Source organism: Passer domesticus, chromosome 7 (genome assembly GCF_036417665.1).
Source record: "Passer domesticus isolate bPasDom1 chromosome 7, bPasDom1.hap1, whole genome shotgun sequence".
NCBI lineage: Eukaryota > Metazoa > Chordata > Aves > Passeriformes > Passeridae > Passer > Passer domesticus.
In genome coordinates this window covers 53,505,000-53,532,049 of record NC_087480.1, presented here as the reverse complement: position 1 = coordinate 53,532,049, position 27,050 = coordinate 53,505,000, and the positions used below count along the sequence as shown (strand labels likewise).

The following is a 27,050-nucleotide window of genomic DNA, read 5'->3' as shown; positions in this document are numbered from 1 at the left end:
TGTAATTTAATTCTAGAAGAAAGTTCCCAAACAGTTTCCAGATGCAGGCAACACTAGGAAAGGGTCTAACAAACCTGTTCATCAGTGGGAAAAAAGAAAAATCAAAATAAGGAGGTCATGTCATACTTGAATCCTTTAAGAATGAAAGTACCTACCTAAATACTCAACTTCACTAAAAAAAATTAGGAAGGCTGACTAAAAGAGGGACTTCAAAGTTGGTTAACCAACAACTTCAGTAAGCTCCTAACTCAGTTCTTCCTCTCTCCATCAAATTTAGAAATCTGGAGAAAATTTGATTTGCTCTGCAGCAACCGGGAAAGAGAAAGGGAAGTGCAGCATTGGGATCTCCTGGACATAATCCAACCAATTCCTGTTTAGCTGCAGCACTCTGAAAAAGCTCTGAGAAAGTTCTTAATTGAATGTTGATTTGAAGACATCAAGAAATGGAAAGAGCCATGAAGTTACTGTATATTCCTGCAAGGATCAGCCTGGTAAGGAGGGAAGGGCAGTTTATCAGCTTGCCAGTACTGGGGTGAATTAAATGAGGCCAGGAGCAATTTCCAAAGAAACAAAAAAGGAGCTACTGCTTTACACAAGTCACATTGGGCTATTTCTGGCTGTAAAAGGCTGAAGGGAAAAATAATCACAAGCGTGGACAGAAGTGTTTGGACAAATGCATTGAAGAATCTGCCAAGAACTCTTAAAAGAGGGAAACACACTGAAGTTGACCCAGAGTCACAAACAGCTGTAAGTGTTCTGGGAAGAGACTCTGCCTTAGACACGTGCAATCAGAGATAAGGTACTGAGCTCAGCCAGTGGAACCATTCCGTGGCTTTGTTTAGGTAGAAAGTCCAAAGGCAGTGCTTGCTGAAGAGTGTCTTGCATCCTAAAAGGCACCCAAACTCCAAAAAGGAACGAGGTGTAACAGTGAATCTGTAAACTGAAAAGTAATTCTAAAAATAGTGTGTAGCAATGACAGTTCAAGGAAACTCTGAACAGACCAAGAGAACTTACACATCATAAATTAGTGGTATTGTCTCTAGATATAATATTGGTGACATCACCATGGAAAATCATGTCTGTAGCCTATATTTTGAAATGAATCTTGATAAAATGAAAGATCCAAAATAAATGTTTCCAGGGTAGAAAAGCATCAGGGTTAAAAGACTTGAAGAGCTTAATCTTCTTTAATTATCCCGGGAAAGGCCACATGTATGATAAGACATTGAAAAATATTAATAGGATCTGGAATTTTACTTTTTATACACTAGACAGCAACCAACCCTACCTCTCAGAGGTCTCTAGGAGGGGTCTGTGCTTGGATTCTGGTCAGCATTTTATGTCTTTTGATAAGAAGAAATCTCTTCTCATTCATGCTGATCCAGACCCCATTCCACTGCCTGCTACCAAAATCTACCACTTCTCTGTCTTGTAGAAGAAAAAAATCTGAGAGGTTCGAACATTAGAACATTTGCAAGGTGAAAATGATGGGAGTTTTCCATCTATTAACTTCAGTATCATCAATACAACAGTTCTTTCAGATGTTCTGCAGCCCACAGGTTTTCAAATAGCATCAGTGGAAGATGACTAAGGACAGACCAATTTCACAGTCAGAAAAGCAATGACCACAGGAAGCCACTTAGAAGTTGTGCAATTGCTCCTGTGTACAATACATTTTAGTGAGACATAATTGAGAATTCCTGAATAAGCTATTATCCCATTACTCACATTTTCTACTCACCAAAGCAACTGCAAAGGGGGATAAATAAGAAAGGAGTCTGTATCTACTATATCAGAGTGCATTTACATATGCACAAAGACATATCTGTGTAGAATCACGTGGCTCATCGCTGAGCTGTGTTCAGTTTGCATATTGTACTTTCTATGCTGAATATAAACTACCTATCTTAAATTGTAATTGATACTTACAGTGTATTTCAGGTGTCACTCACCATCCGTGAAAAAACTAAAAATTAACTAAAATAGGGCAAATAATTTTGCTATGACTTCCTAGCATTTTTATGTTCTTGGCACTGCATCCTGACATCTTATGTGGTTTATGCTATTGCATCAGAACTGAAACCTACCATTATTTACCATAAAAGCAAAATCAGTAAAGGTCATCTTGGCAATCAAATCATCACACTGTGGATCAAAAATGTGTGTGCTGTCTAGAATAGCTTAAGTAAATCCAATAGCTGCAGTCCTTAAATTCATAACTCCGGAGAATTTGGAGGTCCTTCCAGAGGTCCGAGTCCACTTATATTGACCACTTAGAAACTTTTAATATTTTATAATAATGACAAAAACACCAGAAAGTCTCTCACACAACCAGGGCCCCATCACTGCAGACGGAGTGTGAAGGATGTCAGCACTACACAAAAGGATGATCTTGTGATGAACACCAATTCACATTTTGCCACACAAAGAATGCTCCCATCCAAAAATCAGGCTAAAAAGACCAACAGCTTTTCAATTTTCTGCAGCAAGATGCAATGTTTTTAATTACATATTGTATCAAGGATTTTTTTGAACCAATGCCCTTATCTAAAATACTGAGATTCAAAATTTACATTTTTCATAATGTAAATTACGAATTTCATAACTCCTAATTCATTATAGTTTTTACTCTATTTAATCAAAACTAAAAGCAACAAGACATCAAGCTGTGGGAAACTTTAAAGCTATAACATTTCCTTACATAACATATTGTCTGGTGGGAAAAAAAGATCACTTTCCAAAATTTTATAAGCTGACAACTTTAGTGACATTTTTTTAAGTCTTTGGTAACATCTATCTGTGCAAAAAAATGAGCCAAATGTTTCGCTGTCAAACTGAAACTTAAGTGCTTGGGGCTTTTTTATTTATTTTGATCAAGCTGTGTTTATCTGAAGATTTAAAAATGTGTCTCTTCAAGATACACTGACAGACTACTGAAACCAGGAAGGTTGATGAGGTAACTTGTTTTTAAAAAAAAAGGAAAAAAACACAACTTGGCAGCCAACCTAAGGAAACTCGCCTGACAGCTTGTCTGAATTTCTTCTGGATGCCTTGCCTATTTACAAGATTCAGTTTGATAAAGTAAGACCTTTGGAGCAGAGCTGTGCATTAGCAATGAACCGCAGCAGGAACTCATCCTGAGCCACCGCTTACGAGGCTTGGTCCCCGAAAAAGAAACAGTGAAAAAATGTCGAAAATCCTCAAGGTTTACACAATACTCAGGCTTTCAGAGCACATTTTCTGTTCCCGGTTTGTTAGGTTTAGATTCCTGGGCCAGGCTGCCCCATCCCCCACATGCAATGCCTTATGAAAGGCGGCACTCCCACTCATCTTCCATACAAATGTAAATTTGCTGCCGACAAGGCTGGAGGAAAGAGTTCATTCATCTACAGAACAACTGCTTCCATACTGTAACAGAGCAGGTATGTGCAGAAGAGACACCAGCTTCCAGGCAGAACCCTGGCTCAAGCTAACATCTTTGGAAAGGAATCTCCAATTAAATTTAATATTTATAGAAAATGGTGGATTCACTATGCAAATTCATATTCTGGAGCTGAACTGACATTAGAACAGAATGGAAACCAGCTTCTCTCTTGCTACCTTTCAAATACAATGCCATTTTTAAAAGAAACTTGGTTTTGATAGGCAGAAAAGCCTTTCTCAGTATAGGCTGCAAATTTAAACCTGAAGAAAATATAATTTCTGTTTACTAAACATTCGATGACTACCAAAATCAAGTTTCTCTTACTTTATTATAAGACAATCCTCATGCTTCAGATGTTAGGATTTAAACCTCAGCAATTAATAACTCCGATTAGAATGGCAACAAACCCAAAGCTCAAAGACTCAATAGCAGCTTGTGTGTTTCCCAAATGAAGCTATTGACATTTACTGAAATGTTTATGGAAACAAAGCCTGTAGTTTCAAGAATCCCACAGGAAAGACATTATGAATAGTTAGCCCAGAAGCTATTTTTTCCCTAGAAACTGGCTCTGTAAAGCTAAAAATTACAGATGCACCTCATATCTCCTGCAAACACATACTGATAAATACTCCCAAAATTTTAGTGCCCACAAAAGATTTCCTCCACTATCCACTCTCCTGACCAGCACTGCCCTTCCTGCAGCCTCATCATACAGCAGTGGTTTGCATATACACACTTTCCTTTTCTATGAACTCCTCCCAAACTTCTGCTTCCAACTCTTACTTCATCAATAAAGCCATTTAACTTTGAAGTACAAGCTAGACAATTTTTATAGAAAGATGGCACTTTTCAATTAAAGAGTTTTAAGGACAACAAATTGCAGAGGTGTGAGACCAAAAAGAGCTGCATTTCACCGTATCTTCCTCCCACTTGTATCTGTAGGATATTTGTAATTTTGGACACTCATTTCTTCAAAACAAACACTTGATATTTCATGAGACAAGGAACCTCTTCTGTTACACTGGTAAAATAGTTACAAATAATGATTCACACTGTCATTAAGAAAAAACCCATTAGGAAAAATGCCATGAAGCTCAACTGCTTTTTCTTTAATTATTCTGCTCAGAACAGAATCTACAGGACTGAATATATTTTTCCATCTTAATCCATATACAATTCATTTCAATATACCATGAATTTTACCTTGGTTTCCCGCTGACATTAAAGTGCTTAAACAAGACTCCAAAGGTTAGGACCATTTTGCTGGCTTAAGACCAACATGATATACACTTAAACACTGCCTTTGAAATAAATACTTGAAGATAAGCCAAACATTTGAAATTAGAGGGCTTTATTCTCTCCTACTCTCCTTGTTTATACCTGACTAAGCTTACATCAATATCTAGGGAGACATCTCACAGCAGTTTTTTACTGATGGATTCTGACAGGTTTTTATTCTTCCGTTTCTGGTCTCAGACAAAACTTTGCTATTGATTTCTCACAATTTTGTCATCTCCTTAAAGTGCTGGACAAGTTAAAAGCTTTTTTATAGATATCCTTTCTTTCCGACATTTATCCACTAAACTTGAACAAAAACAGAAAGAAAGGTAAAAATAATAAATTCAGGATTTCAAAGATTTACAGTACAATGATATTTTTTCTTTTCAAATCTCCCTTTTCTCCAGGATGTGCATCAGACCTCCCATTTTTATGAGTTCTCCTGGTCTTTTTTTTTTTTTTCATTTGAAAGATATTTTTCATTTAAAAAAATAGTAGAGACATAATAGTAATTTGGAAATCTCTTGAAGTTTTTTTGGTGTTTTTTAATAGAACCATTTACATTCAGTCAGGAGAGAAGAAACAGAAGACAGTAAAACTGTTGACTTAAAAGACTCAAAGAATATTTCTCAGAGGAAAAATGTGACAATAATTATTTTAAAAGGCACGTGAAAACGTATCTCCTTCCACAAAAGTAGCAGATAAAAAATGTTTGGATTTCAAATTAATAGTCAAATATATATGTTTCGCATTTCTTGATACAGTTACACTTTACTCCAAATAAAATTCAAACACAAAATTCTTACGTGTGACACAATACCTGTCCAGCAGCAAACGTTTCAGTAAAACAAATGTGCTCTATTGCAGCAGCAGTATCTTTACAATATATGTTCCTTAAAGAATTCAGACATACTACTGAGTTGCTGATGTAACATTGACCAAAACAGTTGAAATCTTTTGTTCTTTGTTTAAAAAAAATCTGAGCTCACCAGTAAAAATTGAAATGTTATTTTCATGCATCATTTGAATTGTCACCTGGGCTTTTTGTCTCTAGAACTGACAGAGAATATCAATGTGTTAATTGAAACAAGCAGTACGTAATCCACAGGACATCTTTAGCATATGTTTCCTTCCAAGGCTGACAAGAGCTTTCTTGGATTTTTCAGCACTGGAGTCTGACGTTTCCATAGTCAAGCTAAAAATATGAACAAAAATCTTACACATTTACATAAATATGTATTTTCCCAGCAGTATCTTTCCACAGGAATCAGACACGCTGTATCAGTTTTGAGACCTCGAAAAATAAGATCCAAGTGTGGTAACATTGGCATGAAAGTGTTGAAAACTCCATCCTTAAAGCTGTATTTCTCTTCATAATTCAAAAGGCCCAGAAAAATAAATCCAATCAGAAACCTAGCTCCATGATAGAACATTCTTACTGATGAAGGAGAATGATATAGTGAATGTAACAAGGCAAAGCTCAATACTCAAAGCTATCATAATTTAAAATTAGACATAATTATCCTTAACAAAACCAGGCACTGTGGAAAGGGGCTTTGGAACAGCTGCTCCTCTTCAATTTAAATGCTCATTTGTTTTACATTGACCTAGAAATCAGTATCCTCCTAACCAAAAGCCAATTAGATAATAGTCTGTCTTTCAAGCTTGTAGAATACTAATTTTTGTAATGTTGTTAGTAGTGAAAAGCAAAGAAATAAACTGCAGATGATGCCACAAGTATGCTCAGCTCCAATACGCACAACCAAAACGTGAGGGTTCCCTTCCCTCCTTTCTGGAAGGTCAGATTTACAGTCCAGGGAAGACATCCATCACTTCCCTGTGCTGACCCTGCAGTGCAGTCCCAGGCTGGGACAGCCACAGGACACTGCAAAGGCAACCACATGGAAAGAGCTTCAGTTTGCTGGAGTAGCATCCTGCCACTCCTCCCACAGCAAAAGCAACATGCCAAGCTGACAACAGGGGAGCATTTCAAAAGCTGCCCTTCCAACTTTGCCCAGAGTTATGTCATGAACATCCATGTTCTTGGAAACAGAAGGATGTCAGATTCCTTCATTCTGCAATATAAACAAGCTGCTTCTTCAGCAACAAAGACTAAAGTTGCCCAATTGCTTACAGACTTGAGTTTGGCTTTTTGTCTCTTGCTCCCTCCCATAGCCCTGACAGAGGTAACTCTGGCTCTCCTGTTTTGCTTCCACAAACTGGAGACAGCACCGGCCCCAGTTAATCCAGCACTGTCATATTTGAGTGTCAACCAGTGCTGCCAAAGCACAATAAACAATGAACTGACTGTCACTGAGAGAATGTGAGGGGGTGTCTCCTACTCACTTCCAATTCTTATACTATTGCAATTACAGTTATTTTTGACATTTCTTATTCTTTTCAAGCCTGGATGAAATTGGCCAGCAGCTTGGAAGTTACCAGGAAAGAAGGAACAATTGGAGAAACTTTGATTCCCTACTGCTGTTCAGTGTTTCTGGCAGTCAGGATCATTTATACCATTAATTTCAATTTTGGTTAAAGCCAATGCCAAAAATATATATTCATCTACAGAGCTGTTCCTGCTCTAAAGAGACAAAATGATCATGAATGCCAGTTTGATTACACTTATATAGAAAACCATATCATTTCTTGGTCTTCTGAGACTTGGCAGCATCCCTAGAGAAAATTCTTTCCATGAAGGGAGGAGAGCTTTTTCTAAATGCATCCACAGAATGAGCTTCTCAGAAGGCTGGTATCACAGTGAGGCTGACAGGATCCAGCAAGAAACCAATTAACACAGGAAACTACATTAGAAAACAGAGAATTCAATTCTAGCAAACCATTAGGTCTTCCTAGAATAAAGAAACACTGACAATCATCAGTTACAATTCACAGTTCCATGCTGCTGTTAGTGCAAAGGGTGGATGTTTCAATATCGAAAGGAGCCTTCCAAAACTGCTGAAGTTGTAAAGTAAACAAGCCTATATTGACAGAATTATCTCATAGCAGAACACAAATCTCTACAGGCAAGGTGGAATTCAAGGAAAGGAGAAGCTCTTTCCAGAATAGTTAATGAAGCTGAAGAAGCCCCTGTCTCCTTAGGTTTCCTTCCCAAGTCACTGAAGTAGAAAGCAACTAAATGCAAGTGTGAGCTGCAATGGACAACAAAAGACAAACATGAAAACAGCAGCAGCATTCTAAATATACCTCTGAGTTATCAGACATCAGCATTATCAGTTGATTGTAGCTGATTTGCTCTGTCCTGTGCTCCTGAATTTCCCACGCTAGCAGCTCCCTTTCCTTCTCAGAACTGCCTTCAAAGCTGCTTTTGCAACAGGAAGCAGAGGAAAAGCCAAAGTCCGCTCCTGCCCAGCCAAACAAGTAAGCAGATTATCAAGGAGGTTTCAGAGCAGCCAGGACAATGTCCAAGGCAAAATAATTATTTCAGTCCTGTATCGGCTTTCCAAAGAACAAGTAGAAGAAGCATCATAGCATTAGTTATTGAGATTTTAATAGCGGGGGAAAAAAGGTTACAAATAAATCACTGTGGCTTCTGAGAAGAGTTCTTAGGTGCTTTTGGATGGGAGAGGTTGGGCTGTTTAAATTACTGTCTCTGCTGATCAAGTAAACATGTAAACATCAGGCTCTGAATAGTTACAAGCTTACAGCTTGACTGAAAACTACATTTCTAAAGAAAATGTATCTCTAGGAAACAGCAAAACTTTCTGGGTTAAGAACCTGCCAATCAATTGAATTTTTAAAAGTAGCTGTCAGAAGAATTGTTAGAGAATATGACCTTTCTATGTCAAAAGAACAGCCATGCATATAACATTAGATATGAGGAAGAAATTATTCACTGTGAGGGTGGGGAGGTGCTGGCACAGGTTGCTCAGAGAAGTTGTGGATATCACATCTCTGGAAGTGTTCAAGGCCAGGCTGGATGAAGCTTTGAGCAACCTGGTCTAGTGGAAGGTGTCCCTGCCCATGGCAGGGGGTTGGAACAAAAGGGTCTTTAAGGTCCCTTCCAACACAGACCATTCTGTGATTCTATTATTTCAACGGGTAACCTAAAAATAAAGCCACTGATGACAAATGTATTTTAACAGAGTATGAACAGTGAGGTCAGCACTGTCAGGGTGATCTGAATGACCTGCTCTGTGCACGTACTGTGTTAATGCAACCAAATGGTAAATTACACTCACAGGAATTAGGATTTAGGCAACTACAGCATGAAGGGAACATCTGCAATTTTAACTCCATTAATCTCTCATGGATCCCTTTTTTCAAATACTGGTACTCAATTTGCCATTTTCCAGTCCTCTGACTATTTTAAGCAATTGGCTATACAGCACAAATAGTAGTTCACACATTTCATCTTTGAATTATTTTAAAGCTGTGTCATTTTCTGCTTTTACTCACTGAATTAACAACCTACTTTGGTCTGTTCCTCATCCTCCTGCTTTCCTTTTAACCATTCTTAATTCTTATTCATAGGTAGGGTAGGGAAAATAATTCAATTCTGTGAAGACTATAAAGATGCAGGTCTCTTCACTGATGTTCCCTGTTCTTCACACTTCTCTTTCTAAATTGGTTCATCTTTTTGAAACTCAGAGCAGGTTGTTTTTTTACTGTTTTTAACTTTGCATACCTCTACTTCTATTTCAGCTTTTTGGGTGGTTTTTTTGACTTAGCTTTTGAACCAGAACTGAGGAGTGATAAGGACACAAATAGCTCCTCCTCCCACGGGATCTTTGCTAGAGCTTGAAACCATCACTGAACATGTAAAGTCTGCTCTCATCATGTCTCAGCATTGCATGTGCCCAGTCTACACAGAAGCAAGTGAATTCTCCCACTAACATTTTCTTCCAGGGTGTCCAATCCTCTTCAGCACACTGCAGTCAGCATCCCCTGCCATGCAGAGGGTAATACAGGCCCCACAATTAATACATCTTAATTAGACCCAAGCTTCAAGGCTTGGTGGTGTGTGCTTTGCCTGTTTCAAAAGGGAGCAGACAGCAGGGTCTTTAAACATGCAGCACCACCCAGCCACAGTCCCAGCCTCCACAACCCTTCCCATGCAGTCTGAGGACAGGATATTGGACACAGAACTGCATGGGAATGAGACAGGCAGTCCTCAGCACAATCATGACAGAATTTGAGCATTTTAAGGGACTAATTATCTGTAAAACATACAGTAATGTGGTAATTACACTTATGGGCAGTGAGCATTATTATATGATTTCCACTACTCTGAACTGGGGGATTCAACACGGAACAGAGGCTTATAGCACAAAGCATAAGCTCAATAATGTAACTTAGGTGAAATGTAGTTAAATCAGCTTTATCCTTTTTACATAACACAAAATGGAGCTCAAACAACCTTTCATGGCTTGCTCCATGGTTACCTACTTCTGAACACCCAAACTATTGGGGATGTTTCCTGATGTGCAAGGAAAAATGGAGCTGACCATTACGAACAACTGTCCATGACTATTCTCAGAGGGAGATTACACTCACTGGAGGCAAAGCTTGATGATAAAATCCTTGTTGATAATGGGACAAAAAGAAAGCCAACAGCAGATGGAAGGGCATGCATCATTAATGTACTCCACTGACGAAGCTAAGCACCATCATACCTTTCCCTTGGAATTATTGCAATTTATAGTAAGCCAGGGGAAAGAGCAGTTCACCTTTTGCTTATGGAAAAATAGAGAAATCCAGCAATTAGAATTGTAAGAGATATCTATCACTTCATTGCAGACCCAAGTTTAATGGCCAAGCACCCTTAAATGGTTTTTAATCCATTCTTCACACTTTCCCTGGGAAGTTGATACCACAGATTTGTCTGACAATAAACCACATGGAACAGGGTCTCCCAAGGGTTTCAGCAACTGTCATTTATACAAACATTTGCAGCCATTTTCTTTTTAAATTTCATATATATATATATACATATGTATGTGTGTGTGTATATATATGTGTATATATAAACTGATTTCTAAATCACCTTTATCATAAAAAAAAAGAAGATAAGCAAGCCATTCAATTTATTAGAGTGCTCTCCTAGAATTAAGTTGGTACATAAATCAACTGGTTTGTTTGTAAGTATTACCTGATATTCATACATGTTCATTTCAGCTATAAGGAGGTCTGATTTTCTTTTTACTCTGCCTTGTATAATTCAACTGTTTCTCAGTCAGCAACATTCTAAACACTGTATGTAAATTACATTGAGAAAGTAAACATGTCAGCAGGCTAGTAATCATATAGAAAATAAAAGATGTCACTGTCAAAAGTACCACTTTAAACAACTGCCTGTTTAATCAGGATTGATGCTGACGCCTGATCAATATAATCAGGCAATGCTGACATAGCTCTTTTCCTCTCCATTCAGAGAGTTCTGCATGTTTGCCATATTACACATTGTTCCTCTTGTCTTTCAAACACCTAATCATTTATCTTGCCAAACTTCCCTTTCATTAGCCTATTTCATTCTAATAAGATTGAAGTATTAACTTTGATAAGAAATTTATGCATTTGAAATTCATAACACTCTACATTTTCCTTTTTTTAAAAAAAAATATTTGATAGATTAATTTTAAGGCAAAACATCAGAACCTCACCTAAAACCAAACAAATAGTTCTTGATAGATTTAATAATACCTACAAACTTTTATGTTGCATACTGTCATTTGTGAAAGAGCTTGCGGACCAAAAGCCCATGACTCAGAACACTTCATTTAGCAAGGAGATACTAAAGAATTAAAGGTAGTATCAGAACTATTAACTGCACAGTAGAAAAGGGGAGAGCAAATTTTGAGCAGCTGTAAAGCTGTAGTACAAGATACAACTCTACAGTGCTCACAGTTCCCAGACTGGCCCATAGCCCAAAGAGCTGACAGTGGAGAGGAACTAAGGAGGTCACAGTAGAAGTATGTGTGTGCATAAAGCAGCTCAAATTCACAATTAGCCAGAATTTTGTGGCTATCATCAAGTATTAAGAACCAAATTTTACTGTGGGGAGGTTTTTTGGGGGGGGGTAGGGAAAGCCATGGAGAAAAACAAACACTTCTGGGAGAGGACAGGAGGGAAAGGAGACCTTAGGAACACTGAAGAGGTAGGAAGGTCTTAAAAGGATCTAGCTCAGAGTGGAGGCAGCCCAGTGTGCAAACTGCCCTAACCAAGGCTGGCAGCACTGATGAAATGCAAGCAGGAATGAACATTCGGACCTTTGTCTCCAGCCCCTGAATTCCTGACACTGTGATAAGCACGGCATGTATTTTCCTTGACAACAGCTCATCCAGTAAATTATTTCAATTACTTCAATATTTAGAAAATTTGAGATGCAGATTTGCCAAAAGTACCTCTGCAGGCTTAACTGCCTGAAACAGAAACATCTCACTGCACCTACCGAGGCAGCTTTGTGTGAGAGATTCAGTGCATGCACTGTAACTTTGTGTAAACAATTCACAGCAGAATTCTCTGTGTTAAAGGTATGCAAATGCTTGTTGCTAATTTGAGCAAAGACAAATACAGAAACCGTGTTAGACCTGAAGTTTCATGTTTTATTTAAACTCCAAGGCAGAGAATTTTAATTTGAAGTTTCACATAATAATTTGTTTTCATGGACAAATTATGAACCCTGCCATAGGAGTTCATCATATAACTACTTTAAGTGTCACTACACTGTATGACCACATTAAAATAATGAGGTTTGAACATTCCAATCTTCAATTAGAGCTTTGTGGCTTCAAGCACTCAAAGAATAAATGCTGCCATTAACCTAGACCTTACCCTCAAATATGCACCAAATATATTAACAATGTTACTGAATCATGAGGTCATTGTGAAAATATAAATCTCAGTGGATTCCATCACAAAGCAAAATCTTGAGGATTTTAATAGGATATTATTTAAGGTATAAAATTAAAATCTCTCATTAAGTTATCTCAACAGCTCATTTAATTTATCAGGCTCAAAAAATATTTTAAAGGTTATTTTAGGTTAATTACATTTCACATTCTTTTATGACAGATCTGAAACCCTGCACATCTTTCAATCCTCTTCTATAAACACTGCCCTTTGCCAAATAGCTGAGAGTTCACACTGACATATTTTTGCATACTCACACTATAGTCTCAACATGACAAGCGTTTTATATTCATGATGGACACAGAATCTTGTTTTTTTTAATGGAAACTTGGTCACTGCAATAAACAACAAAAGCAGAAGCCCCTCAGTCAGTAAGGCACCCTCTCAGCAAATTTTACACTATTTGTGCTTAGTTGGCCACAACTGCTTTCAGTGAAAATAATTCTGATCAATCCAAAATGCCACAATAGAGGAATTCTTCTCATCTATTCCTATATTAAACAACAATTTGGGGAAAGAAAAAAAGAAGCCTGGCCATTATGTTGTCCTATTTTTTGTTGACAAATGGAAGAACTAGAGATACTGACTCTAAATCAAGCTTGGTAATATATTGGTTATTCTGACTTCATACCTCATGTTCTCACACCACAAGGACTCTGCAGTTCCCACCAGGGAAGAGTCTGAAACTCACAATTAATGTGGAAATGCTCGGGTTAGCAATAATAACCCAGCAAGGGCAGGTAAGAGATAATGGCATGCCTCAGCTCTTCAACAACTGACTTGAAAATCTAAATATGAACACAATCAGAAATAAGAAAATTATACTGCACACTATATACAGTGACTGCAGCAATAAATTATTCCACAGCACCATCCATTTGAGCTGCAAACATCTGCTAAACATTAATAAACTGAGGTTTACAGAAAGTCTGCGAGACGTGCTTTACTTTCAGCTCTTCAGGTGACCAAGGGGCTGAACCTCTCTGTACCTGAGCTTATCAAAGTTCAGATATCAGCGTTGTTGCATAAGTCCCAGGCTTGTGTTTCACTTACAAGGCTACCCTTATCTCTGCCAAGAGATTTCACCTCTCCCACCCTGGTAATCTCAAGGCAATAAGGATTGCAGATTAACTCCTAGGAAAGACTGTGAGCTGCAGCTCTTCAGAGGTGATGCACACAAACCTCTGTATTCCCACTGTCCTGAAAGTGGTAAAATAAACAATCACTGTCTCTCTGGGACTGAAAAAGGATTGCTGGAAAGACACATTGCATGGCTTGGATAAACCAAAGTGACACGGTGCAGGAAAACAGACCAAACAAAAAGTGGCAGCCAAACATGGAGGATTATGCTACTAATTACAGAGCATGTCCAAAGCTTTTGCTTAGTCAAAATGCTACAGGGGATTCTTATAAATGTCCTAAGGCTCAAAACAGTTTGCATTTCTGAAAGAAAGCAGCTTGAAACTTAAGCAAACAAACTACTTCATATTTTAAGACCCATCCTCCTATTACCACATCCTAGGAAACTATTTCAAGAGGTATTACCAGACACAGAAGACAGCCATATTAAAATACTAAATGCAGACATCTCACAGTACCTTTATATGGAAATATCTGCCAAAAAAACAGCAAACTACTTTAAATTAAAACCCAGAACTTTCATTGTGTACATCAGTAATTGAGAGCCACAGAACAACACTCAAGGAACAAAGCCTCACTCTTCAACAGAGTGTGTTCTGACAGTCTTGGTTTCCTACCAGAGACACTTATGTTTTAAGTTCCCATAGTTCCTCAAGCAAAATAGCTAATTTTCCATGCACACTACAGCAGTTTCTCACTTTACACCTACAATAGTGCTGCTGTCAGGAAGAGAAGTGACTGCATGTGCCAAAAATCAATTCAACATATTCACAGACAAAAAAATAACATGCAGCATCTGAAGATAATGAGAACTGCAATCATTCAAACTGACAGTCTAGTGCCTAACAATTATCACAAGGCAAGTTTTATGAATTCATATTTCCTACAATGACAAGCCTCAGGTTACACAGAAGGGTGTTCACATTTTCTTTCAAATATGAAAACCTCCTTTAAGCCAATGAGTCCACTCCAAAATGGAATTCACTTAACTGAAGTGAGCAAAAAGATGCTGACTGTGTTTTAAGTAATATGCTGAAGTTTCTTCAGAGCAAGATGCTGACTGTGCTCTAGTAATATGCACTACATAGTAAATATAACTTTAGTACAGAGTTTATCACAAAAATTTTCTGTTCTTCACATGAATTATTCAGAATGAAGTTTCCTAGTGAAAAACCAATCAGGACTATCAGTTTTGGATGCCAGTGTGAAGCAAGGGTCCTGAATGTATCATGAAAACACAGAGTCACAGCACATCCATTTTTGGTTTCCTACCAGAGACACCTTAAAAGCTGTGACAAAGGTAAGTCCCTGCAAGAGCTCTAAACACTGCCAAATGTCTAGAACTTGCTCCATACTTCTTTCTCAGGCCCTGCCCAAATTCCAAAATTGATAATGTCCCCAAAGATTCACCAACAGACCCTGCAGCATATGTCCATGCAAATATCTAATTAGTATGCACAAACTTGGACTTCACACGTGATCTTAATTTGGAAATCCACTTACTTCCTAACTCAGGTTATTAAAACTGCCAATTTAAAATGCAATTTCCATGCCTTCAAACAGTAATAAAATCCCTTCATTCATGCAGCCATAGTTCCTGCTGTCTTTTCCATTTCTACCAACATAAAAATATTAAATCCTACTTGTACAGTCAAGTATTGAATGTTCTCTACTCCCTAATAGTAAATTAAAAAATGAAATAATTTATAGCCTTCATCACCCATGACTTTCAGGATTGTTCTTAAACAAAACTATTTTTATCTGTATTGAGCAACATTTAAATAGTCAACATGTTGCCGTCTAAAATGCAAACTAAAAGTAACATTATCTCTGACAAAACATTTTGGGAAAAGAGCAGCTGTGTGTTTTAGAAGACACAAATGTTATTGAAGTTTTCCCATCAGATTCAAACGCCTGCTTTTGTAATAAGTATCCAGGCAATCCACAGGAGGTAGCACTATGCACGACTGGCATTAATGATTTGTCCCTGAACTCGTGCTGCATTTTTCAATTAAAAGAGATTATATCTAATTATTTTGTGAGGTGGAGCTCCAAGCTTTATGCCCTCACCTCACTGCCAGCACACATAAAGAGCAGAGAGGTGGGAGAGCAGGTGTTGTACCTGGTGCCTGCCAGCCCCACTCCTTCCAAGACCTCATCCCTGTGAGTTTAACAGCCCTACCTGAGGTTTAATAACCACTAAATAATAAACAGCAAACCCATTAAAGCGCTGGGGGCTAAGCAGGACTTGTGGAGATGGAATTTCCCTTTATAACTAGGAGGGGTTTTGAAGCTGGAACTTCTAGCTCCACCGCACTTCGCCGGGCCTCTTGAATTATGAATCCCCGTACTGAGCTGACAAACAACACAGAATTAAGGTCTCCTTCAGCTGCGGGAAACACGGCGGTGCCCAGCCCGGCTGCCCCAGAGCCAGGCCGACATTCCCTGTGGGAGCGCGGCCCGGCAGACGCCGGGGCTGCAGCGCCACCGCCGGGCCAGGCCGAGGCGCAGCTCACACAGCCGCCACCCAAACATTCCCCATTTTATTTCTAGAATCGGCCACAAATACTTTTTATAATATTTTCTTCTTTTTTTTTAATTTTTTTTATTCGTAAATGTCCCAACCATCATGTCTCTATCACCATATAAAGGATGCTGCAAACCACGGCACGGCATCACAAAGCGAATTCATACTCCAGCTAAAAGAAAAAGGGCAGTTATTAACAAGGGATTGCTGTGGGACACGATCCCAGAAAGAAAACAGCCCTGCTGTAAAATCACTGATGATTACGGGGTCCTAAAGACGTTTGACAAAAATTCATTGGATGGTGGAGTTCCCAGTTCCCGTCCCCGGCCCCTGCGCACCAGCAGATGGCAACCCAGCTCCACAGAGCCCTGCACACTTCCACAGGAATTCAAAGGGAATCACCCACCTTGTAATAATCCCACTCACTAACTCAAACCTGTAGCAAATTTGCCACTCTTCCTCATAGCCAGGAACAATACAAATTTTAATTTTCTTTTTAATAAACAGCGTTCTGCACATAGGAAATATGCTGTTAGGGGAACTTTATATATTGGGTACAATTTATTTTATTCCTAATATATGTAATATGAAATGTAAACAAAAAAAAAGGAGCAAAAATTTAGATAATAAAAAGTCAATATTATCTCCTACATCTAAAAAGCGTACCCCAGCTTGGAGACCAAAGGTACCACAGTGTGAGACCTGTCTGTTCCCGGGCTCCCAGCACACACCGAGCCAAGGCCCAACACCACAAGGGTGACCCCTTCTCCCCATTCCACTCAGCATTGCCTAATCCACACAGTTTGGGGAACTGAATGTTCACAATAAGTCACACCGAGTGTTGTTCCACAGAGGAACTTCTTCAGTTGAGAGTTGTTTCAAATCTTTGCATTTGAGCTTTTCCACCCTCCAGATCATTATTCAAAATCTAAGAGGCTTGGGTTTTTAACCATTTCTTCTAGAACAAGATGAGGGAAAGATTAACTCTCTGGCACTGTGTTCAATCACAATGAATATGCAATTATTTCACTTTGTTTCAACTTCCACTCTGTTTGAAAGTAAATGTAAAACCCTAAGGCATTTGAAATTATCCTGTGAAGATGAGACTGACTCTACAAGGAAATCTTACAAGTCTGACATCAGAGGATTAACAGAGCACCCACTGCTTAGTCAGCAGCCTTCATCTCTGAAGATGAAGAAATGGCTCTGACCACATCCCATAATATATCCCAGAATATAAGGAAGAAAGTTTACACTAAATAGAACTGCTACCACCCAGCTGAAACCCTCAACCTTATTTACAAAAATTATGTCCAGTTTTTCAGTTCAGGGAGTACCACAAATTTCAGTTCAGTACTGGAAGCACCTCAGAAAATTAGAGTTTGTAAGTATTTTTAAAAATAATTTCAAAATCTCTTTCACAAACATATCTAAGTTTCCACTGACAGGCTTATTCAAACGTTTTCCCATCGCCACAGTTGGCAGAAGGAACATGCATGGTTTCTTATTCCTGGAACATCCCAAACTTTTCCAGGCATTAGAGACGTAATATGCATAAGAGACGTAGTCCTAATTAATGGGTTGCACATTATCAGATGTTTCTTTCACAAAACCCTGGAGAGGGTGCTTGAGATGCTCTCTGTGAGGGGCCAGGACATGGGACACACACACACACACACACACAGAGAATCTCTCTTCACAAATAAAGAAGCATATTCAGCATTAGTGTAGTGCTCTAGTTAAGCATCCTGTCCTTAATGAAAATGAGAGGAAAGTCACCCCTTGCCCACCAACAAATGCTCAGCTATGGAATATTAGCACATTATGGCATTGCTCCTGGCAATCAGTTGCATTCACATTGTGTTTTGTCAAAATTAACAGTTGCAAGAAAGACACTCCCAATCTACCTCTACAACAATCACAACCATCTCTTCACAAGGTCGTTTTCCTTTCTAAAATTTAGAAACCCTGATGCTCTCTATGCCTTTCTTCATAAGAGAATGCACCCACATAACTGATCTTTTGCATCACCAGTGACGGGACTCAAGGAAAGAGGATGAAGCTGGGTCAGGAGAGGTTTAGGTCAGATATCAGGAAGGAGTTTTTCACCCAGAGGAGGCTGAGCACTGGAACAGGCTCCACAGGGTATCAGCTGCAGCACCAAGGCTGTCTGAATTCCAGAAGCATTCAGATAACACCCCCAAGAACATGGGGTGACTCCTGGGGTGTCCTGCACAGGGCCAGGAGTTGGACTCAATGATCCTTGTGGGTCCCTTCCAACTCAGTGTATTCTGGGATTCTGTGACCTCCCTTAAAAAACCACAGTCCAAGGTCTAAATCTTTTTATGACAGGGTAAGATCTCAGATAAACCCCCAAAACTAAGTCAAAAGAAATTTTCTATAAAATTACCCTTCTGTTCCTTAAATGTGCACTCCATACATATTCCCTGCAACCAAATTTTTTAGTGTATTTGGGTCTTGACAGCAGGACCACTGAGCTGCCCACGAGGATGCTTTATGTGCTTTCCTCTGATTACTTCCTCGGCTATCTTAGGGATTTAAAGTCTTAAATAGGATACTCCCCAGCAGAATTCAATCTCATAGGATCAGAGCCATTTGTCTTAAGGTAGATGATGAGCTGGAGGTCATCCTCTAAAATCCTCACATATATTTAGAAGGCACACAGATCAGATCAACACCTTTCATTCCACAATGACAGCACTCAGTGTTCACTCTGCCCTGGCTTCTTTCTCAAGTCAAGGACCTGGTGGCAACTGCTGTGCAGGCACATTAATCCAGATTATCACACATGTATGAGCTGAAAGATCCTGCCCAACAATAAATTGTGTTTATATAGTTTAGCAAGTTAGAATTTGATGTGTTCCCAGTTCTGGAGTCATTGCTGATAAGTAGCCTAGCTATCAGGCTTGTTTCAGGAACTGAAAACTAATTTCCGTAGATTTACTGTTGTTAACTTATTTTTTCACTTTGCAAATATTTTAAAGAGGAAAAGCAATTTAAGCACAGTAAATAATCTGTAGGATTAGTAGTGGTTAGAAAGTGAAAAAACATATTACTGAATGCCACAAAGCAATCTAGCAAAGGAAGATCTTTGATACCTGCAGAACCAGAAAGAGGGAGCAGAAACAATGCACACAGCTTTCCTGGCTTTCCTAAATCACATTCCACTTCTCTCTAGCATTCCAACTACTGTATTATAACAAATAATAGAAGAATTAAATGCTCTAGCAGTCAAGGCTGGCATATTAAAAATCACACTCTGCATTACTGAACTTACTCATCTCTTAATAGAGCTGTTCTTCAAAGGAGATTAATTATACTGGCAAGAGACCTTTTGCTATTCTAATTTGTGAAATGTATTTCAATACCACAAGCATATTAAAACAGCTGCAAACATGTAAGTGGCTCCAAAATCTCAGGACTCACTGCATTTAATTAGGTGTTCATCTTGTGATGTTCTTTAGTCACTGCTTTTGAAACCCACTTCACATAAAAATTTGTACTGTCTAGGCTTAATTAACTGCAACTGTAATGAAACACACATCCCATCAGAGAATATACAGAGATAGGAAAGTGACCATATTGTTCAACACCTAAACACTATCGCAGAGGAAGAAAAATTGGATTTAGAGATTAATTTCTCTGCCTTACTTAGGAAACAGAGAATTTGAAATTATTTTAAAATAACTCATTGGCATTGTGTTTCATACCAGAACATTTGATAGACAGCACAAACTGAAAACACAGGGTATAATATGAGTAATATGCAGAATTGTAACATGCAAACATCTGCAGCTCGCTGAGCTGCACACAGCTGTTAAGCAACAGCCTCGTACTCCAAATTAAATATCTGAGAATTAGTGCTTTGTTTTAAAGCACAGTTATTTTCATTAACCTAAGCTATGAAGCTTCAAGGCATTTATCAGCCTCTAGAGAACAGGCCTGTGTTTTAACATAATACTTTTCCTAATCCCCCTCAGATAAATACTTCTAGCCAAGTTCATGTGAACATTCTCCCTTTCTGTTACCACTGAATTTAGTACTGGTGAGAGCATAAATTTAAGGCAAACACTGAACAGGCACCAAATTAAGACACAACACAATTAAATCAAATCAGAAGAATTTCAATATAGTAACATGTCTGAAAATGTCAAGACTACAATTACTTCATTGTGAAATCAAAATTAGTTGTAACACAAATGTGTGGCTTTTTGAACCTTAAAGATTTAAGTTTCCTTTCATAACCTGGTGGTGCCAAACTGTCTAGGAACCCCCAAAAAATTCTCAGGGCTTTATCCAAGGTACACCCTTTTACTTAAGGGGTCATTGCTTCCAAGCAGTCTTACAGTGTAGCATAAATTTACCCAGTTACTTGCAGCATTATAAGTAGCACACACCAAAATTCCTCACTTGAGTAAAACTTGTTATATAAATAAGTCTGTAGATGTTCAGCAAAAAAAAACATTTCAACTTTGGCTTCAATCTACTATTTACCAACAATTTCTGTTGCATATATGCCTGCTCACAAATAACTGTCTTTTCCTACCCTTGGATTTTTCTTCTCCTCACATGTCACTGATTTTAGATTTTTATAGATAATAAGGAAAACAAACAAACATGTGTTCTTTTTTGTGTGCAGTTCAGACTTGACTGTAGCCACCTGAATGTGTGTCCCCATACAGAACACTCTTTTCTCAGAAAATGTTAATTTAGCAGATGCAACATTCCTGAAAAATATTTTCCCAAAGGTTTTTTACCAAAACCTCTTGAGAAAAACCACAAAGAAGAGCATATATCAGTTTCAGCTCTTCAGTTACTTGGACATAAGAGTTATCCTTTTCAGATTCATCCCCCTAGCTATCCCCTAGCAAAACAGGCAGAGGTAGATATTCAGAAAGCTGCTTCCCAGTTAAGCTTGTTTGAAATGGTTGAGTTGCCAAGCTCACATCTCCTAGACTTCCAGTGATATTTCTTTCAGGCATCAGGCAGCTGAAGTGGCCTTGAGAAGGAATGTCCCCAAAAAGTAATTATTCTTTAACACACATCTTTTCCTGCTTTCTGTCTAAAGCAGGATGAACATATTCTCTTCCTGGTTCACCCTGTAGCCTAAGAAGTCCCACAGGAACAAAATGCTGCTTTCACTGAGCAGGAACAGGGGAAACAAGGTAAAAACTAAAGCACAGGATCACTTTTTATAGCACAAATGCCCAGAGCCACTCACCAAACCAGCAGTAAGGGAAGGAGCAGATTGTCCCAGAGACTGGTTTCTCATGCGGACCAGGTTGGAGGTGTCTCCAGGAGGCTGCCACAGCGTCTGCCCCACTCCACTGTGGACACTATTGGATAAGGGAAGTAGCTGTTTTCCTTTAAAAATAAAATCAAAATACCATCAGCTTGTTTCTAAACAAGTCTGCAAGTTGAAGGTACAAAGCTGAGAACAAATACTGCATGTGAAGAAAAAGCAATTAATAAAAAAAGCAACTTCAAGATTTTGGTAGGTTAAAATTTGTAAGAGCACCTTACCAGTAAATTCATTATGTTTGATAACAATTTCAAAAAAAATCTACTTTACATTATGAGATAATGGGGAAATCCAGAAACCTTGTAAAAACAGACTGCTATGACTTTTTAAATTTCCATATTCCACTCACCTTAAAAAGGAAACAATATTTGCTGCCCTAAAGAAAGGCAAAATCTCTCTAGTCTAATTTTAAAAATTATTTTGAAAATAGATTCCTAATTGTAAAATATTGTCTCCTCTAAAATAGCTTGGTCATGTAGACATCCCCACTTTCTCCTACCACTGGAACACTGAGCACTGCATTTCACACAGCTGTAACATAACATAGGGTATGTTTAAATATTGCCTTGCTTTGAACAATGGATGGATTTTTTTGCTCGATACATATTTTCTAGTCAATGCAACACTTGTTTTTGAAAAATGTCAAGCAGTAAATTTCCGCAATGAGAAAGAACCAAAGTCAAAGTAGGTCATATTTTGACTGCACAGAGCTTGACAGCTTCCTTTTATGTACAATGTCATCCACAAAGAAAAAAGAGAAGATATTTCTGTGGTTAAAAACACATAAGTGAAGAAGTCTGTGAATCTGGGTTCAGTTATTAGCTTCCAGATGACTTACTCTGTGAGTTTGGTCAGTCAAGCCTTGTACTGCAATTTCCCCATTGCAAAATGGAAGTGGATAATACCTATTTTCCTTAAAATTAGGACTATGGGACTAAATAACACACCCCCTCCCAAGCATAGTAAAGATTCTTGCGTTCAATGGATTACTGCATGCTCAGGAATCACAGGGGACAGAGACGTTTATTGCAGTAAGTAGCATGAAGGCTACACCTTTAATCACAAATATGCTGCAGAAAAAGACACGTTCTCTCAGAGGCAGAAAGGTGTTTACAAATTCAGCTGCACCTTAGAACTACATATGAATGATTACATTCATTCCATAACAGTGGCTGCAATATTTGGAAGACTGCCACATAATGTGACCAGCCATGATGCTGGGGAAAGGTATGGAGTGGAAGTGGCGTGGTTTCTTTTCTTTTTTTAACTTGTTAAGATTAATTTTCTGTGACAGTTACAGGCAATGGGCCAAGCATACACCAACAGAATCAGTCAAAGTGTATGAGAGATGAGCACGCTCAACTTTGTCAAGCAAACAGAAACACAACATATTAGTACCCTCTTCTTGGTCCCACTCAAGCTGCTTACAGCTGTGGCCATGATTTTCGTGGCTTGATCATTTTCAAGATAATGTATAAATACAACAACTCATCAGCAGAGACCTAAAACTACAGAAATGTACATTGCTGTATTTATCTCTATACAGCATTAACAAAGCTTCCCTGTAATAGCAAGTCAAATAATATCATTATCTAGCAGTCTAAAATACCCATGCTTGAGGACAAGAATAACTTTATTTAAGTCTCTATAAGATATAGTTATCAATATCTCCTTTTAGTTCCACAAAACCTGAATGCAGGAGGGCAGAATTCCATCAAGAGTCAAATCTCAGCCAATCAGACATCTGCATTCTTCAAACTTATTTGATTCTGTGGCAAAAATTAGCAGGAATCATTTTAAGGATGGAACTTGAAGCTAAAGCCTTTCCCTGTCATGCTTCAAGTTCTACACACATTCCAAACACCTACATTGAAAATATACATCTAAACCTCTACATTTTCTCTACCCAGTTGGGTCAGACTGATGTTGTTCAGGCTCTTTACCCCTTCCTGAATCAAGTATAGTAGGCTGAAAAGTAATCAAGATGAATCAAAAGGTTCTGGAGAATATAGAATTTCTTGTTCTGAAATTACATTCTCCAAACAGAAAAATTGTTTTTAAAAGAGAACAGACCTTCCAGTTTTCCTGCTTCCTCCTATTTACTTTGCTTTCTTCTACTCAAAAAACAAGAAGTTACAGTACTAACTTTGGCCATTGCAGGCAGTCAACAGCTGTGTGGTTCATAAAGTTCTGTTCTCTAGTGATTAACCTACCTTGGAGAACAAATTTACACATGCACAAAACATTATGAATGTTTCCATTTTTCAAAAACTATCCAAGTACTACAAACAAAACGCTAAGCCAAGGCCGAGCCAAAATAAAATATACATAATATAATGCTTATTTAATTCTATTACACCTAACACCTCAAACATGAAAATATTTATCTTCCTCTGATAAAAGATGAGGGACTAGGACTGGATGTATTTTCACAATCATATAAATCAAAAAAGGTGGTTTCACCTTCTTCCTCTTTCTCTCCCACTGAAAATTTTCAACTCTTCCAGTTCTTGCACTAACATGCAAACAGGCAAGCAGCCTAATTAGGGAGGAAATGGGCTGCAACTCAACCCTACAGAACAGTGGCATTCGGGCATATCAGCTCTTTCATTCTAGACTGATCATGCAGCTCTCTGTGCTCTATTCCAGCATCACAGACTCTGATATCTGTTTTAAACAGTTGTGAAACCATCCCCTAGCCCACTAACAAAGTTTTTGGAAAAAAAAGAAAACTACTGAACTTGGTCCATTTTTGGGTAATTACTTGCCTATGCTCGCTCCAATGATTCCACAGCTGACAAACTAAATACAATTACAAGGGTGAATATCATGTTCACAAGAAAAAACAAATTTTAGATGAACTGAAAAAAACATCAAGTTAGTAAGCAAGATTTTTTACTTTGAATGACAATTTCCTACAGTGCTTTTGAAGCCAAAAAGAAACTAAATAGTAATTTAAACATGATGTAAAAGAAGAAAGAGACAAAAGGGCAAAGTGGGCAAGTAAAGAACAAAAGGGCAAAGTGGGCAAGTTTACATTCAGTGCTGATGTTAAAACGGGTAAGAATACACCAATGTGTCACCTAAAATTCCACAACTCCATTCTTTAACTTTGCATATTAAATCTTGGTTTTTTACTTTCCACTGTGGGAAATATACAAAATTTCACTCTAAATCCAGGCTTTTTCACTCTTCTCTACTGCTTTTCTTTTTTCATCTTTCTCTTACATAAAATTTTGTATGCCCTGCCAACAAGAGGTCACCTTACTAGTGATTTACCAGTATCTTTTATTATGACTGTTATGCCAACAATGCTGCATCTTTAATACTAACCACGTGTCATTCTGTCTTTACAAAATGGCATACCTGACAAAGAACTTGCCAAGCTACCTCTTCGTAGCTTGCAGTCATCTTGACTTAGCTGACGGTGCAGCTTGGTTTTCCCAGCAGATGAAAAGATGTCAGGATTGCTGAGCTTCCTGCAACGCAGTGGAGTGGACTCTGTTATCATCTCCTGGAGGGGAAGAAAAACATGCAGAACTTTGTTAATGCCAGCCAAGTATGGCCTGTCTGAAACATGCAACCTCCAAAGCATAAAGAAGACTGTTTAAAAAAATACAAAGAAACACACCAGAGCCCAAAAAAAAAACCAAAAACAAACAAACAAAAAAACTCCAACATTTAACATCCCCCTTGTGCCCCATAGCTGCACAGAAAGCACATCACAAGGTCCCTGTCAACTGTGGTCCTTGAACACCACTGCTGCAAGAAATACCATTAATAATAGTCAGAAAAACGCAATTATGCTACAGCAGTTCTTTTCTCTAAGAGTATTTAGGACAAATGGTACTGAAAAAACAAGCTCAGCTTTGATTAAAGCTATTTCTTGCTAAAGCAAAAGTACTTTCTCCAATCTTCTTCAATCTTTATTCCATCCAGCCTATGAGTAATATACCATAAAGAAACTGTTGCAATGTCTATTGCAACCCAAAACTCCTATTATAAGTTATAGCTCTACGAAGACCATATGCATAACTAAATAATAACTAGGATAAGGATCAGCCTTTGTGTCATGTCTTTGTTATTACTACAAACAAAATTAGACATGTATTTGTCAGAAACACTCCCACACATGTGAATTCCTTTCACAGCATACAGCAAAATTTCAGTCAAAATAGCGTAGGCAGAGCAGTGTCAAGCACAACCACTTGTGAGTGATTTCCTCATGTTTTTCATTGTTCTGGGGGTGTCAAACTCTCATTCTACACCCAAAGAAGAACAACAAGCTTTGCTATCAGATATGGATTTGAAGAGGTGACACTTTCCATTACAGCCCATATAGATGAACTGTTCAAGTTCTCCCTTCTCTGCAGTGTGAAACACTCCACTTGTTTTAATGGACTCCTCCATTTTATTTCAAATGCCTCTCCTTAGCTATACAGCACTTCAAACCATGCTTATCCTCATAAAAATCTCATCTGAGGCAGAAAAAAAACTTTCCCAGCATGATACATGTCCAGATGACTGAACATAGTTTTAAATTATGTTTAAATCAAAAACTAGTTTACCAGTTATGGTTTTTAATTAAAATTTGCAGATTCAAGTAAAAATCTATTTCTAAAGTCATTAATTCAAATCTATTCAGTCTACAGTGCTATGCCTCAAACTGTCAAATCCAGACCAGGAGTACACACTTTAAAAACCTCAAGGGGAAGGGAGGGGAGGGGAAGAAGATGAATAAAGTGGTTTTATATGAAAAAAAAATTATTTGGGATTTGAAATAAAATTCTTTTTTAGCTCTGAGTCACTCATTCACAACCTTTCTCAGACCCCATCTCCTTCTAATCATGAAACCTTTTGGCACCTCATAATACTGAGTAACTTTATTATTGTTCAAGGGACAGCAATGCTTTGCTCCACGTCAGCCTCAGTGGTGCACCTTTCCCAGGCTGCTCTGGATACAATTTCTGCTCTGGTTCTGGTCAGACTTTCAGTCACCACAGGGTCTAAACCAGAACTCTTCACACAGCTGCAAACAGTTGTGCTGGTGCAAGAAAGGGGGGCTCAAAAACAAGTGACCTGGGAGGGACAGAGAAAACTGCCCAGCTGAAAAACTATTTAAATCTTATGCACATCTTGGAGCAAAGAGCATCACATTTTCATTTGTCTCTGACCTTCCCCACAAAGATACTGAAGTCCTTAGTTTGCAGCAGCCTGTACTCTTCTCCTTTTCTGTCATTTGAAGGGCTGAAAAGGCATCTACCTGTCTTTCTCTCTGTACTTGGGAGTAAGGTAAATAATATTAAATTGCAGCATTAGCAGTCCCCCAGCACAGGGAACTCTGAAAGCTGCAGAGGCCAAGGACAGAGATGTGCTGTTTCTATTCAGGATGGCAGAACATGGTTATATTTGTGTATATTACTCCAGGTAGACATACAGAAACTTTTAATAAGGCCTGTCCTTTGCCTATAACGTCTGAAATCTGG

General features: G+C 38.3%; 1 protein-coding gene across 6 annotated transcripts in view; it reads right to left on the bottom strand.

Moving 5' to 3' along the window:
* The window catches only part of MAST2 (microtubule associated serine/threonine kinase 2), a 185,574-nt gene that overhangs the window by 139,735 nt on the left and 18,789 nt on the right, over window positions 1-27,050 (bottom strand). For all 6 annotated transcript variants that reach the window (XM_064428754.1, XM_064428744.1, XM_064428749.1 and 3 more), the window contains exons 2-3: window positions 24,931-25,078; window positions 21,484-21,626 (exon numbers count right to left, since the gene is read on the bottom strand). In XM_064428754.1, the coding sequence (XP_064284824.1) occupies window positions 21,484-21,626; window positions 24,931-25,078 (291 nt within the window). The remainder of the gene's footprint in view (window positions 1-21,483; window positions 21,627-24,930; window positions 25,079-27,050) is intronic.